Source organism: Jaculus jaculus, chromosome 12 (assembly GCF_020740685.1).
Source record: "Jaculus jaculus isolate mJacJac1 chromosome 12, mJacJac1.mat.Y.cur, whole genome shotgun sequence".
NCBI lineage: Eukaryota > Metazoa > Chordata > Mammalia > Rodentia > Dipodidae > Jaculus > Jaculus jaculus.
In genome coordinates this window covers 27076284-27096996 of record NC_059113.1, presented here as the reverse complement: position 1 = coordinate 27096996, position 20713 = coordinate 27076284, and the positions used below count along the sequence as shown (strand labels likewise).

Below are 20713 nucleotides of genomic sequence, written 5' to 3'. Positions count from 1 at the left end.
GCAGGAAACTGAAACTTGATCTACACAATTTCACCATGCACTACACTCAAATCCAAATGGATCAAAGACCTCAATATAAGACCAGAAACTCAAATACTACTGGAAGAAAATTTAGGAAGTACTTTCCATGATATATGAATGGAAAAAGACTTCCTGAACAAAACCCCAGTAATTATGTCAATTTTTATATTTTTTTCTTTGTTTTGTAGTTCACATCCAAAGTCAATCTTTGCCTACATCAACATCCAATATTTTCTTTGAATCTTCATGTTTCAGGTTATTAATGCAATTTTGTTTCAAGTAAATACTTTTTAAGATTACAATATCTTTAATTAAATAATCTATTTATCACCATAAGATGTCATTATTTATCCTAGAAATACTTTTAGGTTGTATGATAATAATTTACCCATTTTTGCTTTCTTATTCTTGGAACTTTTTAAAACTACAACCCTTTATGTTTACTTTAAAATATTTTCACTTAGCCTATTATCATTTTCTTTTTTTTTTTTTTTTGGTTTTTTGAGGTAGGGTCTTACTCTGGTCCAGGCTGACCTGGAGTTAACTCTGTAGTCTCAGGGTGGCCTTGAACTCACGGAGATCCTCCTACCTCTGCCTCCCGAGTGCTGGGATTAAAGGCGTGCGCCACCACACCCGGCTCCTATTATCATTTTCATCCTACTCCTGGCATATTTGAAAAATGAATCTTATTATTTTAATCTTTTTGTCCACTGTGATATTTCTGACTTTATCAAGTTTTCACTATGTTTAAAGATACTTATATATCAGAACCTGCATTGTTGATGTGCATCTTTTAAAAATTTTTATTCTATTTATTTGTGAGAGAGAGGGAGAATGAATGGGCATGCCAGGGTATCTAGACACTTCCAATGAACTCCAGATGCTCATGTGCCGCCATGTGCATCTGGCTTATGTGGATTCTGGGAAATTGAACCTGGGTCTTCAGGCTTCACAAACAAGTGTCTTAATTGCTAAGCCATTTCTCCAGTCTGCTGTGTATCTTTATGTCATATCTGCTCCTCAATTTTTTTTTTTTTAGGTGGGGCCTCACTCTAGCCCAGACTGACCTGAAATTCATGATGTAGTCTCAGGGTGGCCTTGAACTCACTGAGGTCCTCCTACTGTGCCTCCTAAATGTTGGGATTAAAGGCATGTGCCACCATGCCCGGCTTCCACATTGTTTTCAACCTTTTATGCAGTTTTGAGAGCATCTGTAGCTATGTGCACTTACATGTGCACGTTCACACACGTGTGCACTCACGTAGCCTCTCCTCTCACATAAGCATGCATCTAGATGCTGAGGAGAAGTGGAGACCAGGCACAGTAGTCCATATGCTTATTTATTTATTTGAGAAAGACAGGCAGATAGAGTGAGAGGGAGAGAGAAAGAGAGGGAGAGACAGAGAGAATGTGTGTGGCCAGGGCCTCCAGCCACTGCAAATGAACTCTAGACATATGTGCCACCCTGTGCGTCTGGCATACATAGGTACTGGGAAATCAAACCTGGCTCCTCTGGCTTTACAGGCAAGCACCTTAACCACTAAGCCATTCTCCAGCCCTCTAACAAATATTTTGATGTATAACAATACACATATCACATCAAGACAGCTCTGTTCTAAGGAAATAAAAATATTTCTTATGGTTAAAATTTGAAAAGCCTTAGAAAAATAATAGCTCACTAAATCCCACAAATAAAATATAGATTATGATAAGATGTTATGAAAATCTAGTTCACTATACCAAAGAAAAGCAAGCGCACACACACGTGTGCACATCTTTATGGAAATGCATCTCCATTGGCTAGTATGTGTCATCTCTAACCTACAGCCAGCACCCAAGACTGGAAAGAAGAACAAAATTAACCTTATTCGCAAATAAGATGACTGCAACATACACATACTCAGAAGAAATGGTAAAAAAAAAAAAAAAAAAAAAACCTACCCCTGTTGATTAATAAATGACAAGGATTATTATTTGCATAATTGACATACAGAGTTAAATATTCCATATATAGTTTATAAGTTTAATAAAGTAGAAAATACACTTCATAATGTCATTTTTCTATAGCATGTGAAAACATAAAAAATATGCAGAAACTTTACAAAAAAACCTACAAAACAGACAAAATAAGTAAAATAGAAGAATAGCAAAGATAACCCTAAGTTCATAGGTTGGGATGTGAGATATCATTAATTTGCAAATTGAATATTATCTGTTGTAAAATCCTAGGAAGCTATTTGTAAAATTTGACAAGTTATCATTCAAACTATATAATAAAAATAACCTTATTTTAGCCTAAGAATCCTAAAAGAATGGCAAAAGTAGAAAGATTATAAGTACCAAATCTGAAGGTTTACTATGAAACAATGATGATTAAAGTAATGTGCTATTTGTGTAAAAATAATTGCTTGACTTGGAAAAGAATGGAAGACATTTTAAACCATTTATCCAAGAAAAAAAAGTTTTCTCGCAGGTCCTATAGACATGATTCTGAAAGAATACTTATGAGGCTCTCTACATTTGAAAACCTTATACACAATACAGTGTGACATAAATAATATAATCAAATATGCTCACATATAGTTATTTAAAAGATGTGTGTGCATGGCATCTTCTGTGAGTTAAAATGTTCTACCCAGAACAGAGTGGATGGCCATTCACTCATCCATCGCTCTGTATTCTCTAGATGAGCTTTATAAAATTTATACCTTACTATTTTAATTAGATTAAAATAGCATTACTTTTCACCTTCCACAAGGTTTACATCTACATGTATATGTGGGCATGAAGATTCTTTTTATACCTCTAGTTGAAAATCAGGATACGAGGTACTATTTAGTATGGCCTCACATGTGTTGGAATATTTATATTTAAATGTACATTTTCCCTTTGAAGGAGCTAGCAAGTTGTGCATGCACTTATGTATGTAGGAATTTGGATTTTTTCTTAATATCATATAAAATGTTTGTATAATGTTCATGTATTATCTGGAAAATAAAAGAAAACTTAAAACATTTAATTTTCATTCAGACCAAACTATTCTTTAGCATGGTACTTAGGACAAATAAAATGTCACCAAGGCTATATATTTATATATTATATATCTATATACACATATCTACATATATACATATGTATATTTATATCTATATATATGAACTGATTTTGTCTATTACTGGAGTAAAAATTAATTTTCTTAAATACATTTGTTTCTGAAGCTTTGCCATCTTTGGTGTTTGTTTCCATCTTCTGAGGCACTGTGATTTCGAGAAGCGGTGTTTCAGAGTCTGAGATGAGGAGAATATATGTGAGTTCTCCGCAGTAGCCAGCAGTGTCCCCGTTCTTTCCCGTGCTCTGCCCTGAGTGTGAATGTTGTTCAAGTCCCAGGACAGGCAAGAGGGAGCGCACATATGCGCACACACACACACACACATACACGCACGCACACGCACACACACAGACACACACACACACACACACACACACACACACACACACACACACACACACATACAGTGATACCAGAAACTGGTTCCCGAGAGAGTCAAGTTACCCAGCACGGTCCACTCTGGGGCTTGTTGACCTCAGCCCTGAGTGGGAGAAACGTGCGCTACAGACCCTCCCTCCCTCCCCATGCGGCTCCTCTGTCGCCCTACTTGCAGGAGATGTGCCTCCTTGTGCAAGGTTGGACGAGGGAAAGGCTCTCAGTTTGGAGCTGAACCCTCCACTGCCCAGGCCTAGAAGGACCCAAGAAACGTGCGCCTTTGGTGCGCTTTCTCTAGCCTGTCCTTAGCCTGCCGAGCCCACTTAGGCCCCGAGGCTCCCTAACCTCACTTACACAGGCTGGCCAAGGCCAGCCGGCCAAAGCCCGAGAGGACCAGCAGCAGAGACAGCATGGTGAGGCCTTGCGAGGTGACGGCGGTTGCAGGGCAACCGTGGCAGCTCGTGGCCCAGACCCTGGTGTAGAGGGAGCAGCAGAGCAGAGCCAACGTGGAGGAAGGCGGGGCTGCGGCTGCTCGCTGCAGTTTCCAGAGGCCGGAGTTTGCATTTCCAATGGGTACTTCTCCACACGCGGCTTATTTTCCAAATGTTTGACAGTTTTTAAATGTGTTTATTTGTGACATAATGATCATAAAGATATCTCCTCTAGGATAATTGGTGATGAAGTACTTGGCATCGTTTTGTTGTTGTTGTTTTGGTGTGGGGCATGGGGAACAGTGAATGAATTCCTGAAGGAAACAGGGAAAAAAAGAAATTTACAATCTGCTTAGTAGCAGCCAGTTGCCTCTTTGAATGAAATATTCTCTCCATTTATATTCTCTCTAACATTTTGTAAGGCAAAATATTATATGCTAATAATAAGGAGGGAACGTCTCAGTAAAAAGATGTACCTGATTCTTCCATAATAATATCTCTAATTTATCTTTCCAGATGAATTAAGAGTGTATGATAGATGCTAAATCCAAATATTTACCTTATTAACAGCTATTTGTTTAAGATAATAGCATAACTATAAATGCAAATGGCATCCTTATCAGCCATTATTTTATATGACAGTAAAATGTCATCAGAATATAAATTCTTCTTCCCAATGACAGTTTTTAAAAAGGCAGTACACACTATGTAATCTCATAGATGCTACCAAGGGAGTTCGACCATTCTTCCTGTAGACAAATTAGGGGAGAGGCCAGGATAGCATGCAAGCATATTCCACTGCTTACTATCATAACATAGTCTACTATGAGAACTCTGGTGAGGATGAATAAAATGGCTGTAAAGCACCCATTTGAATCAGCCCTGTGCAGTGTGGAAATCATACAGCACAAAGGATGAATCTTATTCCACACTCATCTTCTACTAGAGGACAAGTTGATGCTAGTACTGCTCTCTTCAGATACTGATCGATAAACTTGATAAATAAATTACTATAAACTGGAGAAAAATTAAATCTTGAAAATTAACTGACTATTTGAAGATTGTTTGCAAAAAAAAAAATACCAAGATACACATAAATAAAATGACTTTTTTCAACATAAATATTGAACACTTTGTTGACCGAATCCCCTTTCCTTCATTTTACACTACTTCAAGTATTGATACTTTAGGCGCATATTTGTGTGTGCAACGTCCTTATTGTATGATGTCCTAAATTCACTAGGTCAATTTAAGGCTAAACCATAAATAGCACACAGAAAAATATAGCTAGTCAAGTTAATGCATGCTGCTTCATGAATACTTACAAGAAATTTAAATACTAAAAAACCAAAAAATTATGAATAAATAATAGACGGTATTACTACAAGAGTATCTATTCTCTCTACTTCTGTTTAATATTGATGTCTTAGCAAGAGTGTAAGGCAAGATGTACAAAGGTGAGGCAAGCACAATGTTGCACATTACCATTAGGTGACGCCAAAAATCTGTAGTTCTGTAGTTGGATTTCAATGGCTGAGGCCCTGGTGTGCCAATTCTCAAATTCTCATCCATCCTTCCTTTCTCTCTCTCTCTCTCTCTCCCTCTCTCTCTCTCTCTCTCTCTCTCTCTCTCTAGAAAGAAAGAAAGAATATAAAGCAATGAGAGGGATACAAATATGATTGGAAAAAGTCAAACTATCCTCATTTGTAGATGATATGAAAAGAGATTAATAACTCCTATGAGAAATACCTAGAACTGATAGCCATTTTTGATTAACAGATTGTGGATGTGAATCACAGATTTAATCAGCCATATCAGAAGAAGACAGGAGCAAGGAATTCAACCCGAGGAATTTCAGAGTTGAAGGTGAAGCACCCGAGGAAGTCTGCCCAGAAGCCTCTTGGAAGGGCAAGGAGGAAGCTCCTACATGAAAGGCTGAGCACTACCACAAGGGATGCAGGCAGATGTACAGAACTGAGATCAGCGTGGCCAGGACGGCCAGGAAAGCTGGAAACTTCTATGCACTTGCAGGACCCAAACTAGCCTTTATCGTGCGAATCACTGGCATCAATAGCGTGAGCCCAAGGGTCCGCAAAGTTTGGCAGCCTCTTGGCCTTCGCCAGATCTTCAAGGGCACCTTTGTAAAGCTCCACAAGGTTTCCGTTACCATGCTGAAGACTGTGGAGCCATATATTGCAGGGGCTACCCAAACCTGAAGTCAGTAAATGAACTAATCTACAAGCGTGGCTATGGCAAAATCCGTAAGAAGAGAATTTCCTTGACAGACAACGCGCTGATTGCTCAATCTCCTGGTGATGACGGCATCATCTGCATGGAAGATCTGAGTCATGAGATTGATACTGTGGGGAAACACTTCAAGGTGGCAAATAACTTCCTGGGGCCCTTCAAGCTGTCCTCTCCTATTAGAGGAATGAACTAAGGTACCTACTACAGTGTTTTTATTTATACTCTGGTTAGTTAATAAACATCAACTTCTGGCAAATTGAGAAAAAAAGAAAAAAAGGTGGTGGCTCCCACTGAGGGAGCCCCTGTTCACAACAATTGGGTATTACTCCCTCCTTTTCCTAAGATTAAGATACTGATAATGGGTGCTGAATATAGTAATAGTACGTAGTATTCCTAGTCGTGATTATTGAAAGAGATTGCAATGTGCTATTGAAGTGCACTTTTATAATTTTACATAAATAACAGTTGGAGGCATAGCTCAGTACTAGAGCACACGATGACCATATGTGAGGCTGAGTTCAATTCCCAGCACCTCTAAAAATAGTAATTTTCCCCAAGGAAAAAAAATAGACTTAGAACGCTATAGAAACACAGTGTACATTTTGACAACATCTATTTATTTTGTACAATTTTTTTTAATTTTTTTTAATTTTTTTAAATTTATTTATTTGAGAGTGACAGACTCAGAGAGAAAGACAGATAGAGGGAGAGAGAGAGAATGGGCGCACCAGGGCTTCCAGCCTCTGCAAACGAACTCCAGACGCGTGCGCCCCCTTGTGCATCTGGCTAACGTGGGACCTGGGGAACTGAGCCTCAAACCACAGTCCTTAGGCTTCCCAGCCAAGTGCTTAACCACTAAGCCATCTCTCCAGCCCAATTTTATACAATTCTTATTATAGAAAATAAAGACCTTGCAGCCAGGCATGGTGGTGCACACCTATAATCACAGCACACAATAGGCTTGAGGCTTGCAGTGTCTACTGTTTTCACCACTGATGACTTCTTTCCCCTATAGGGCTGCATGCAGTGCAGCTTTTCCAGCTTTCAGTTGGTGAGCCTACAGAGAAAAGGTTTTCAGCTCAGCACCAGCTTGAGTTCTCAATAACTTTGCCCCCCAGGCATGCGAAGTCTTCAGCAATAGGGTCTTAGCATCTGTTACTCTTGGGAAACCAAGGGCCGTGGTAATAGCCTGTAATGATTTGGAGGCAACAGGGACCTCCCTGGCCAACAACTCACTGGAAGGCACTTCCCTGGCACTGAAAACTTTCTATTAGCAATCTATAGCTTATGGATGTGCCATTATCTTTTTTTTTTTTTAAGTAGGCTTTCATATATCTTATTCAGAATATCTTGAATTTTGATTGACCTGCCAACCTTCACTTAATCTCTTCCTCTGGCCTCACTTTGGCCATTCCACTCCCTCTGTTCTTCAACTTGCATACATAAAATATCCACCCTAAAGTCTTCCCTCTCTTCCCTCCCTTATAGACTTTTTCTAGCTTACTGGTATCTGCTACAAATTTTTGGTTCCAGCTCAAACACAAGTGTAAACATTTGTAGCTAGGATCAACATATGAGAAAGAGCATGAAACATTTGTTGAAGGATTTTCCCTAAATTTTCCTCTAACAATTTCAGAGTTTCAGGTCTGATATTAAGGTCCCTGATCCACTTGGATTTGATTCTTGTGCATGGGGAAAGACAAGAATCTATTTTCATCTTTCTACATATACATATTCAATTTTCCCAGCACCACTTGTTGAAGAGCTTGTCATTTCTCCAATGAATATTTTTGGCATTTTTGTCAAAAATCTGATGGGTATAGGGCGGGATAGATGGCTTTGTGGTGAAGCCTAAGGACCCGGGTTCGAGGCTCTATTCCCCAGGGCCCACGTTAGTCAGATGCACAAGGGGGAGCACGTGTCTGGAGTTCGTTTGCAGGGGCTGGAAGCCCTGGCGTGCCCATTCTCTCTCTTTCTCTCTCTGCCTACTTCTCTCCATCTGTCGCTCTCAAATAAATAAATAAAAATTATTTTTAAAAACCTCAGATAGATATAACTGCCTAGATTAACATCTTGGTCCTCTATTCTGTTCCATTGATCTACATGGTACCATATTGTTTTTGTTAATATGGCTTTGTAATATAGCTTAAAATCAGGTATAGTAATACCACCAGCCTTAGTTTTTGTTGCTCAAAAATTTTTTGGCTACTTCAGGATTTTTGTGTTTCCAAATGAATTTTAAGATTATTTGTTTTTTTCTATTTATGTGAAAAATGCCACTGGAATTCTAATGGATATTGCATTAAATGTGTAGATTGCTTTTCATAAGATTGACATTTTCACAATATTGATTTTTTCAATCCAAGAACAAAGATTGTCTTTCCATATCCTGTGTCTTCTACAATTTCTCACTTGAGTCTTTTAAAGTTCTCATTGCAGAGATCCTTCTCTACCTTGGTTAGGTTTATTCCAAGTTACTTTTTCTTTCTTCCTTCTTTTTCCTTTTTTTTTTTTTTTTGTTTGTTTGTTTGTTTTTGAGGCAATTGTAAATGGGAGAGAGTCCCTGATTTCATCCTCACATATTTGTTGTTAGTATATCGGAAAGCTACTGATTTCTATGTGTTTATTTTGTATACAGCTATGTTGCTAAAAGTTTTATCAGCTCAAACAGTATGCTGACAGACTCTTTAGGGTCCTTTAAGTATAGAAACATATCATCTGCAAATAAAGATAATGTGATCTCTTCCTTTCCAATTTGTGTCCCTTTAATAACTGTCTCTTGCCTTGTTGCTATAGATAGGACTTTAAATACTATATTAAATAAAAGTGGGGACTGTGGAGACCCTTGTGTTTTCCTGTACTTAGTGGAAAAACTTCAACTTTTCCCCCATTTAATATTATGTTGACTGTAGGTCTGTATGTAATAAATAGCTTTTATTATGTTTAGATATGTTCCTTCTATTCCCAGTTTCTGTAGGACTTTTACCAGAAAGGGGTGTGTGGTTGTGTCAAATGCCTTTTTTTGTATCTATTGAGATGATCATGTGGTTTTGATTTTTGCCCTTCAGTCCATTGATATAGTATATTACATTTACCAATTTGCATATATTGAACCATCCCTGCATCTCTGGGATAAAGCCTACTTGGTTGAGGTATATAATCTTTCTGATATATTTTTGCATTCTGTTTGCCAATATTTTGTTGAGAACTTTTGCATCTATGTTAATGAGGGAGATTGGTTTCTAATTTGCTTTTTAGCACTCCTTTGTCTAGTTTTGGTATCAGGGTGATGTTAGCTTCTTAGAAGAAGTTTGGTAAAATCTCTTCCTTTTCTATTTTATGGAAATATTTGAGAAGCAGTGGTGTTACTTCTTCCATGAAGGTCTGGTAAAATTCCAGGCCTGGACTATTTTTAATTAGAGGACTTTTTATAATTGCTTGGATCCTCATAGATGTTATAGGTCTATTTAAATGGTTTATCTCAATTTAATTTTGGTAGATCATATGAATCAAGGAAATCATCCATTTCTTTCAGATTTTCAAATTTAGAGGTGTATATATTCTTAAAGTACATCCTAATGATTTTCTGAATTTCATTGGTTTTTGTTGTAATGGTGCCTTTTTCATCTCTAATTTTATTAATTTTTATCTCTTCTCTCTTTCTTCTGGTCAGATATGCTAAGGGTTTATCAACCTTGTTTATCTTTTCAAAGACCCAACTATTTCACTGATTCTCTGGACTTTTTTTTTGGCTTCTATTTCATTAATTTCTGCCCTAATTTTTATTACCTCTTCCCATCTAGTGATTTTTGGTTTGTCTTGTTCTTGTTTTTCCAAGGCCATAAGGTGAAGCAGTAAATTGTTTACTTGTGAACTCTCTAATTTCTTAATACAGGCACCTAGAGCTATAAATTTCCCTCTTAGGACTGCCTTCATTATGTACCAAAAGTTTCAGTATGTTGCATTCTCATGAGCATTTTTCTCTATGAATTTATTGATTTCCTTTTTGATTTCTTTGGTGACCCATTCATCATTCAATAGTTTACTGTTTGGTCTCCATAAATTTCTGTATTCTATGTAGTTTTCCTTGTTGCTGATTTGTAGTTTAATCCCATTGTTGTCAGTTAGAGTATAAGGGACTATTTCAATTTTCCTGTAGTTTTAAAGACTTGCTTGGTGTCCTAGTATATGATCTATTTTGGAGAATGTTCCATGTACATCTGAGAAAAATGTATATTCTGCAGTATTTGGATGGAATGTTCAGTAGATATCTGTTATGTCAATTTGTTCCATGATGTCTCTTTGTTATTTTTTTGCTGGGATGACCTGCCAATTGATGGGAGTGGGGTATTAAAGTCATCCACTAAAATTGTGTTTGATGTTATCTCTGACTTAAGTCTTAAATAGTGTTTGTTTGATAAAATTGGAATCCCTCATGTTAGGTGCATATATGTTTAGGATTGTAAGGTCCTTGTATTGAAGTGTTCCTTTAATCAGTGTAATGTGACTTTCTTTATCTTTCCTCACTAATGTTACTTTGAAGTCTATCCTGTAAGATATTTGGATAGCAACCTCTGCTTGTTTCCTAAGCCCATTTGATTGAAATATCATTTTTTATCCTTCCACCCTAAGACAGTGTCTATCTTTTATTGAGAGATGAGTTTCCTTGTTGCTGATTTGTAGTTTAATCCCATTGTTGTCAGTTAGAGTATAAGGGACTATTTCAATTTTCCTGTAGTTTTAAAGACTTGCAACAAACAGCAGGATCCTGCCTTTTAATAAAGTCTGCAAGCCTGTGTCTTTTGGTTGGGACATTGAGAATTATTATTGAAAGGTATGTGTTTATTCTCACCATTCTTCTTGTTTTGTAGTGCTTCCTATTTCCCTTTACTCTCTTATTTTAGCTGTTATTTGAGAATTATTTATTTTTTCCTATTTCCCCATGTGTTTGCTTTGTTTTCTCTTCAGCGTGAAGTATTCCTTCAAGTATTTTCTGTAGAACTGGCTTAGTTGTCATAAATTCCTTTAGCCTATTTTTGTTGTGCAATGTCCTTATTTTTCCTTCAACTTGGATAAATAGCTTTGCAAGATAAAGTATTCTTGGTTGACAGTTGTTATCTTTCAGTTTGTAGCATACAACATTTCAAGCCCTTCTGGCTTTTATAGTTTGTGTTGAATAATCTGGTGTGATCCTGATGGGCTTGCATTTATAAATGACTTTCCTTTTCTCTCTAACTGCTTTCAATATGTTTTCTTTGGTTTGCATGTTTACTAGCTTAATTATAACATGGGGAGGAAAGGTTCTTTCCAGGTTTTGCCTCTTTGGTGTTCTAAAAGCTTCTTCTTGTATCTGCATTGGCATCTCTTTCACTATTTGGGAAAATTTTTCTTCTGTGATTTTGTTGAAAATGCATACAAAGCCTCTGGATTGAAAATCTACTATACTCTGGATTCTTATGTTTAATTTTTTTCATAATGTCAAACATATTTTGAAATTCCCATTCATATCTTCTTATTAGCTTGTCTTTCTCTTTGTTGTACTGTATCATATCTGCTACCTGGTCATCTCATTTAGATATTCTGTTCCCTCTTTCATCCATTCTACTGGTGAGACTTTCCACAGAGTTATTTTTATTTCACTGGCTGTGTATTTCACTGCTAGAATTTCTGCCTGATTTCGCTTCAGTATTTCGATTTTCTTACTCATATCTTGTAATTACCTCCTTATTTCATTAAGCTGGTTTTCTGTGTTCTTTTGCAATTCCTTCAGGGGGTTCTTTTTTTCTTCTTCTTCTTTAATTCCTTTATTTTCTTCTTTGATTCCTTTGATTTCTTCTTTGATTTCTTTGTGATTTCTTTAAGTATAGATAAAAGCATTTTTTTAAATCTTTGTCAGGTATTTCATCTAAAACATTTTCATTGGGGGCCTTTTCTGAAGGATTTAAAATTTTTGGTGGAATTGTATTGTCTTGATTCTTTGTGTTTCTTGTATTATGATGTTGCAATTTTTAGCACCCTGAGTTGATTTGATGCTTGGGTTTTCTAATAATCTGTGGTGCTTTTAGATGTGGAAGTCCAGTTTTATGTATGTTCAGAGTAGGAGTTTAAGATGCCAAATGTAGTTTTTGTACTCCAGTCCACCCACCGAAGTAATCCTAGGTGTTGAGTTTGGCTATTATTCAATTATTCTAGTGGGCTGGGTGGAGCATTTTACTGAGAGATTCTAAAATTCAACTGACCAGTATACACATTCAATAAAAAACAACAGAGTATGCAAGTGTGAGGACTGAAACAAACAAATATCCTTATAAAGCCACAAACCCTAAGGCTGTGTGTTGCTGTTCACCCTTAGTTCTGGCAGCTGGGTGGGGTGAGATTTCTGTGATGAAATAGGTTCCAGGTCAGCCCGGGTCTGAATCAAACCCTGCCCCCCAGTAATGACAGAATAAAAAGACAAAGGCCCTAGGAGTCTGAAAGCATTAAAGACAGAAATAGTCAACCATAAGATACAGCTTGAGAATGGTAAATCCAACCAAGAATATGCAACGCATAGCCTGCCCTGACAGAGAAAGAGAGGTTAGCACTTTCAGTGCAGGCCTATGTATCTGCTTTTTGGTCTGTCAGCCTTGTTACCTTCTGGGGTGGCTTCAGATCTCACCAATGCTGAGTGCCCACCTCAATCCCTCTGTGTTGTGCTGTGAATCTGGTGCTTTGAGCAGCTGTGCTGCTGCTGGAAGCTGAATGCCCTCTCTGGAGGGTTGCGGTTCTGTCCTTTGGGGGATGGGAGAGTGCAAGAAGCCTGGAGTTGTACTGGAACTGCTCAGCTCACCCCACCTTTATCTGGCTGTCTTGCCTTCAGATTTCTTGACTTTGCAAGGAAGCTGATGAGGTTTGAAAATCCCATTTCATCTCTGCTCCTGCGGCTGGGCACCAAGCAGGCTTGTATATCAGTGCTGGTCTTGCTGCTCTGGTCAAGGTCCGGGTCTGCAAGCTCCTCAGTGGGATTCTGGCAGACTCCCACCTTTCTGATAGATCTTAGTGTCTCCTGCTTCTCCTCTGTGGTGGATAAAAACTTATAAACCCTCACTTGTCAGAAAAGAGTATATTTTGCTCATATCCCTCCCTAGGCTGGATTAGTGTGTCTCCTATGCAGCCATCTTACCTGGAAGTCTAGTTGAAAGGTTTTAAGGCTGTAGTCATTTTGTAAATGCTCCATGAATGGTCAGGAAGAAGGTGTGTTCTCTATTTGTTTTAGAATTGTATAAATATCTGCTCCAATAAGCTTATCTGTATCATCTAATTCTCACCTATTTTGGTTATATTTTGTCTGCTCTACTGATAATTGTGACAAGTGTGTTTATAGCTACAACTCTGGTGATGTGCCTATCAAACTGTCCCTATATTCCTATATATTTTGCTGAAATTTTCTAAGTATAGTTACACCAAAAAATATCCTTAGAACTTTTCTTTTTTGTTATTTATTTTTTTATTTAATTTAATTTATTAGTTTTCTTTTCAGTAAATACAGGCAGTTTGGTAACATTGTTTAGGCTCATCTGTGATCTACCCCCTTCCATTAGACCCTCCTTGTTAATGAAAATGGGTCGTGCATTGTGGAGTTAGCCCCAGTTATTGTTATGATAAATGTCTCTGCAAATCATGACCCAACATGTGTCTCTGAGGAAGCGGGGGCGGAAAGAACTTTTCAAATAGAGAAAAATATATTGTTTTCATATTTCTCCTCCCATCCATACTATCATAGTAATATAATCTAACATTTTGATTCTTTATAGATATGCATGTATAAAATGTCTGATTCAATACCTTTCGGTTACATATAAACCAACATCAAAGACATTTGCTTATTATTTCTAATATCCTTTTTTCCTTGTAGTTTCTTCTATGAAGTTCCTTTCTAATATGAAACATGACTCCAGCCAAACTTTCTCCTTTGCTGTCATTTTCAACTTCATGCCTGTTCTATTTTTTTCCTCAATGTAAGCATTGTAATATCAGCATCTTTCCATTATTTGTGCATTCTCATCTACAGGAACTGTACTGTTTTTTTAAACATGTGATCACTCCTATTTTTATTTTTGTCTTCTTTTGAAAAATATTACTTGAGTATTGATGGGTTCTATTTGTATTTTCTATGTCTATTAATTTTACTTTCATATTTCTCCTTTTAAAAAGTATTTCCCTATTCCTTTATGGGAATTTTGTCAATATGCTATTCCTAATTATAAATGCATTAAGCACATGTGCCCACTGTATTCCACTTAGTGTGATAACATCATTTTGGCAACTTGGTTCTTCTTAAAGGAATTTCTTATTTTATCATTAACTTCTCTAAGTTTTGCATGATTGTAATTTCAAATGTTTTCTACATTTTTATAGTAAGCTGGCCACAATGCTCCCTGCATCTCTGCCTGGCTCCAGGACAGCAAGGGAGCCATGTTCCTGCTTGCTGTGCTGTCCTGGGGACTAGCTGAGGAGCTGTAGGCAGGCAAGAGTGAGTCCAGAGACTTCCTTGCTTCTAATTTTTTATTTGTATATTTCAAAGCAGGGTTTCACACCAGCCTAGGCTGTCCTAGAACTCACTCTGTACTCCCAAGCTGGCCTTTAATTCACAGCAGTCCTCCAACCTCAGCCTCCCATTTTGTGGGATTAAAGGCATGTGTCACTACACACAGTTTCTGGCTTCTACTTTTTTTTTTTTTTAATTTTATTTATTTATTTGAGAGCGACAGACACAGAGAGAAAGACAGATAAAGGGGGAGAGAGAGAGAGAATGGGAGAGAGAGAATGGGCGTGCCAGGGCTTCCAGCCTCTGCAAACGAACTCCAGACGCGTGCGCCCCCTTTTGCATCTGGCTAACGTGGGACCTGGGGAACTGAGCCTCGAACCGGGGTCCTTAGGCTTCACAGGCAAGCGCTTAACTTCTAAGCCATCTCTCCAGCCCTGGCTTCTACTTTTTTATGTTGGTATATTTATATGGACTAGGTATGGTAAATTCCAGGAAACTAGGAATTGACCACTGAATGTCTATAAGAGAAATCTGTGAAGGAGCAATGTGAGAAGGGTAGTGGATCCCATGTGATATGAAGGTGGGAGAGTGAATCTGGGGGTAGAAGGACTCTAGTAGACAGGAGGACAGGGAGATGGGGGGTGGGCAGAGCAAATGAGGGGTCAGGAGCAGCCAAAACTAAGAATACATTAGAATGCCATAAGAAAACCTGACACTTTGTATGCTAACTAAAAAGTTAAATTAAGAAAAATATATGTCAACATTTTAGTACTGGATTTATGTTTATTCTGACATTAGTGATCCATTCTCGCATGCTGGTGTGAATGGCTAACAACACACTAGAGTTAAGGAACTTGTGAAACAGCAGAGGTAGATAGAAACTCAGTGTGGCCATGAAGTTGAACCAACGGTAAGAATATAAACATGGTGCTAATGACTGTGAACGGCTGTGCAGGTTAAGTCCTAAGTTTGGGGCACCTCAGTGTTAGGGTGAATCTACATTTGGTGACACTAGATCAGGTAGACACTAGCTAAACAGGGATTGGATCAGGATTCTGTCTGAGTAAATGTCTGAAGAAAACTGGGAGGTTGGACTGAGAAAGGAAAGGAAGTCCTGAACAAGCTGTGCACTGAAGGACGGGGGCAGAGAGGTGATGGTGGCAGACAGTGAGGGTTTTATGGCTTCATGATCTCTAGGTCCCTGCTTCCTCTCAACTAAGTCAGAGATTCTTGTAGGTGAAGGTGATGTAGATGAGTTAAAAACTGGAGAGCCAAGCATGGTGACACACGCCTTTAATCCCAGCACTCGGGAGGCAGAGGTGGGAGGATCGCCATGAGTTTGAGGCCACCCTGAGAACACAGAGTAAATTCCAGGTCAGCCTGGACTAGAGTGAGACCCTGCCTTGAAAAAAAAAAAAAATGGAACATAAAATACAGAAAAGACAGTAGGCATGCATTGGGAGATTGAGGCAAGATGTTTATTATTTCATAGTTTACAACCCTCAATGACCTCTGCAGAAATAAGGGAGAAGTTCTTTGTCCTTCTTGTTCCAGGTCGCTTTTGGATGGTAGTGTCTGTACCTACGTAGGAGCTCTGAAGGTGGCTAAAGACTGCTGCTATAGAGGAAACCAAAACACGCATGACAATGTTGGTAATTTTCTTTTGCAGCCAATATATTTCTAACTCATATATAGAAGATACGTGTGTTTCAAGAAAAAAAAAAAAACTTAAGAAAATAAAAACTAGTTCCAAAAGAAACAATGAACTGACATCACAAAATGCAAATACCCTCGCAATTCAAGTAGCTTCCTCAGACATCTTAAGTGCTCACTCGTCTGTATTCGGTACATACTCAGGTTAATAAACAAAGTGCCTTGGGGTTTGCTTTCTCAGTATTTGAAATCATTTTACTTTATAATATAGAAGAAAAAGCAATGGTAATTCCATGTAACATATTAATAATTTTAAATTATATCAAAACTCAAATATATATAGTGATGTGTACACCCATCCACTGGAAATTTCTAACTATGATAATACCTACATGTGCAATGGGCAACAATAATGGTTAGCTCTCTTTTCTGTATACCTTATTTGAAGATGCATGTTCTCCCCGCCTCCGCAATGTAAGGCCTCACTCTAGCCCAGTGGAATTCAATCCACTATGCAGTTTCAGGTTGGCCTTAAACTCATAGCACTTCTCACATCTTCACCTCCCAAGTACTAGGCGTCCCACCACGCCTGACAAAAGTGGATGTTTCTGGGCTGGAGAGATTGCTTAGTGGTTAAGCTCTTGCCTGTGAAGCCTACGGACCCCTGTTTGAGCTCGATTCCCCAGGACCCACGTTAGCCAGATGCACAAGGGGGCACACACGTCTGGATTTCATTTGCAGTGGCTAGATGCCCTGGCAGGCCCATCCTATCTCTTTATCTGTCTCTTTCTATGTCTGTAGTTTTCAAATAAATAAATAAGAAATGGATGTTTCTAACTTGTTCATAATGTAATAAGGATCAGAATTATTTTAACCTAACAAAGACACTAATATATTTATTTAATCATGAGAGGCAAGTGACAATCCTCTTTAACTACCTTTAAAATGATTCAGGTACCCTAAAGTAGCCTCTGGCTGGACAACGAACTTTAACATCATTAAAAGCTACAACAATACACTAAATTGGAAAGTTTTAATACAATAAATTTCAAATGTTAATTACTAGCTTAAGTACAAAGACATAAATGATGAAATATTTTACAATTAAAGTAAATAATGTACAAAAATATAAGTTTATTAATAGTAAGCTAAGTTTAAGTATAATTTCACTGAAAACAATCACTGGAGTAAGAAATGGGAGAATGCTAAGATATACTAAATAAATATCCTTCATGATGAAGTGAATCTCAACATGCTTTAATTTTGAATGGTCATATGGTGACCTCAGTTTATGGGAGACAACACCTGAACCAAACCACCACATTCTACCCCTGGACCCCACAAAGTAAAAACCATACATGGTATAAAATACAATGCATTCAGTCCAACTTTAAAAGTCTCCATAGTTGTTAAAAATTCCAGTGATGTTCAAACATCCTCATCATCCAAGGTCTTTTTGTTTGTTTTGTTTTGATTTTTGTAATTAGTTATATACACAGTGTATACGGTCAGGTTGGAACCATCATTAGCCTCCTCCCTGTCCTCCCCCCTCGGCAAGGACCCTACTCATTGGGGAATATGGGTCATGCATTATGGGGTTAGCCATGAGTTATGGGTAAGAGGTAATGTCTCTGTGCATAATGACCCAATGGGTGGCTCTAACGTTCTTTCTGCCCCCTCTTCCACAAATTTCCCTGAGCCATGTTGGGTTCATTTTAGGTCTGCTTCAATGATGAGGTCTTTGGAGCCTCTGTGTCTCTGAATATCTGATTTGGTAGGAATTGACTGTTCTCTATGTCTATCTCCTTCATCCGTATGCTAGTATGAGGTTCACCAAGGAAGCAGCGCTCTTGCTCATTTTCCCCAATACCCTTAGTTTCATCTGGGACCCTTTTGAGGTGTTATGAGCTGGCTCTTTGCTTAGCATCTGCATCAATCTGAAAAAGAGAAGCAAATTCTCCAATAGAGAGTGAAGTTAGCACCAGATAAATGGGATAACCTTTGTTTTTCTTAGAGATAATAGGTGTAGGCCCTCTTGTAGCCCACTATTGGTAGGAGCTTGATAATGAAAGTGGGCTCATTTTTGGATATGGTTTTGACTTGATTCCCAGCTGCAGCTATGGTTTCCATTACCCTGCGCACATCAGTTAGCCAAATCAAGAGCAGTTGATTTCCCACCATGGCTGTGTGCCACTATTGTACTTGTGTGAGCATCACATCAGGTTATTTGCTGCTGAGTAGCTTAGACCATGAATTGCTTGGACAGATCTTGGTCATTTCCCCCAGTCACTCATGTAGCACCTTCTGGAACTAGGCAAGCTAACTGTCTGGAGACTGACTTTCTTCCAAATTCCAACCAGGTCACTCCATGTTGCATACCAGAAGCATATGGTATCTTCAGCAGTACGGTCTTACCACTAACCTTTGCTGGGTCATCAAGTACTCTGACAGAAATCTGTGTTCTTTTGGTAAACCTTGTTGATCTCTCTGATCAACAGCTCATTTTGGATGTTAACCACATACTGGTACTGGGAGTTACAGGATAGTGCCCAAGAAGAGAAGGCAGAAAAAGATAAGTAATATAAAAGAGATAGAAGAGGGAGAGAGAGAGAAAAAAAAAAACAGGAGAAGAGTCATGTCACTCTTTATTGTATTCTCTTTAGGGCCTTGTGATTCAGATGTTCCCTCTTAGGGCGTGATGAAGGTTCAACCATTCAGTCTGTCTTTTAGGATGTAGAATTTTATGGTACCATTGCCATTGGGTCCAGTTTTGTGTCCTCCACTCCCACCCTTACCCTAGCCTCCTACCCATGCACCCTATTGTCCAGTCCTAAAGGTGCTTATTGGGTATGTCAGCATCTCAGGTAGATTCAGGTTAGGAGCCATAGATGAGTGAGAGCATATGATGATTATCTTTCTGTGGCTGGGTGAGTTCACTGAGAATGATCTGTTCCATGTTCAACTATTTTTCTTCATTTCATTGTATCATTTTTCCTAACTGCTGTGTAGAATTCCATCATGTAGATATATCACATCTTGGTTATCCATGTGTCATGTGTCTAATAATGGACATCTGGGTTAATTCCAGCTCTTAGTTATTATGAATTGAGCACTATAAACATAGTTGAACAAAACTCTCGGAATTGAGGTGTGGAGTTTTTAGGGTAAATGCCTAGTGAAGGAATAACTGGGTCTGGTAACTGTATAGTCATCTTTTTTAGGAGTCTGTATTATTGCTTTCCAAAGTGGTTGTACCATCTTACATTCCCACCAGTGGATGAGGGTTCCTATTTCTCCATATCCTTTCCAGCATTAATTTTCATTTTCTTTTTAATGTTTTATACCCTTACTGGGGTAAGGTGAAATCTCATAGTTGTTTTAATTTACATTTCCCTGATGATTAGGGATGATAAGCATTTTCTTAAGTGTGTGTTTGCCATTTGTATTTTTTCCTCTGATAACTGCCTGTTGAGTTCTTTGCCCAATGTTGTGATTGGGTTTTTTGACATTTTATTGTTTAGGTTTTTAAGTTCTTTGTAGATTGTAGAAATTAGGCCTCAGTTACATAGCCAGTAAATATTTTCTTCCATTCTGTGAATAATCTATTGGTTCTGCTTGTTGTATGTTTGTCTGTGAAGAATTTTTAGCTTCATGAGATTCCAGTGGTTGAGTGATTTTAGTTTAATATCCTATGCTACTGGGGTTTGTTCAGGAAGTCTTTTCCCATTCCTATATCATGGAAAGTTCCTCTTATTTTTTTCTTCCAGTACTAACCAAGTTTTGAGTCTTATATTGAGGTCTTTGATCCATTTGGACTTGATTGTTGTGTATGGTAAGATGTGTAGATCAAGTTTCAATTTCCTGCATATGGATATCCAGTTTGTCCAGCACTATTTGTTGAAGATGCTATCTTTTTTCCAGCCTATATTGTTTCCAGCCTTGTCAAATATTGAGTAGCTGTCATTAATTGACCCAAAGTCTGAGTCCTCAATTCTTTTCCACTGGTCTATACTACTGTTTTTATGCCAGTATCATGCTGTTTTGTTTTTTTTTTTATTACTATGGCTTTGCAATATAGCTTTAGATCAGGTATGGTGATGCCTCCAGAGGTGTTTTAACTGAGCCATAATACCAAAATAAAACTCAAAAACCACACAATGCACAGAATGAACATTTACGCTGCAAAAGATGGCATTGAGTAGAGCAAAGAAATATTCAAACAATACAAGATTTAAAATAACCAGGACAAACATCAAGCTCTGTTCCTTCCAGTCCAACAACTCTAGCCAGTGACAAGTCTCCAAGTCAGATAATTATAACCAGCAACTACTCTCTGGAGTTCCACTTCCA

At 38.0% G+C, this 20713-nt stretch overlaps 2 protein-coding genes and 1 pseudogene across 2 annotated transcripts in view; 1 reads left to right on the top strand and 2 right to left on the bottom strand.

Moving 5' to 3' along the window:
• The window catches only part of LOC101601675 (A disintegrin and metallopeptidase domain 3-like), a 70830-nt gene extending 66913 nt beyond the window's left edge, over window positions 1-3917 (bottom strand). The window contains exons 1-2 of the mRNA XM_045130577.1: window positions 3860-3917; window positions 3226-3380 (exon numbers count right to left, since the gene is read on the bottom strand). Coding sequence (XP_044986512.1) covers window positions 3226-3380; window positions 3860-3917 — 213 coding nt within the window. The remainder of the gene's footprint in view (window positions 1-3225; window positions 3381-3859) is intronic.
• LOC101601378 lies at window positions 3916-6376 on the top strand (annotated as a pseudogene).
• Window positions 6377-13003: 6627 nt separating this feature from the next.
• LOC101601078 (disintegrin and metalloproteinase domain-containing protein 5-like) overlaps window positions 13004-20713 on the bottom strand; it is a 62669-nt gene continuing 54959 nt past the window's right edge. The window contains exon 20 of the mRNA XM_045130576.1: window positions 13004-13239. Within this exon, the coding sequence (XP_044986511.1) occupies window positions 13004-13239 (236 nt within the window). The remainder of the gene's footprint in view (window positions 13240-20713) is intronic.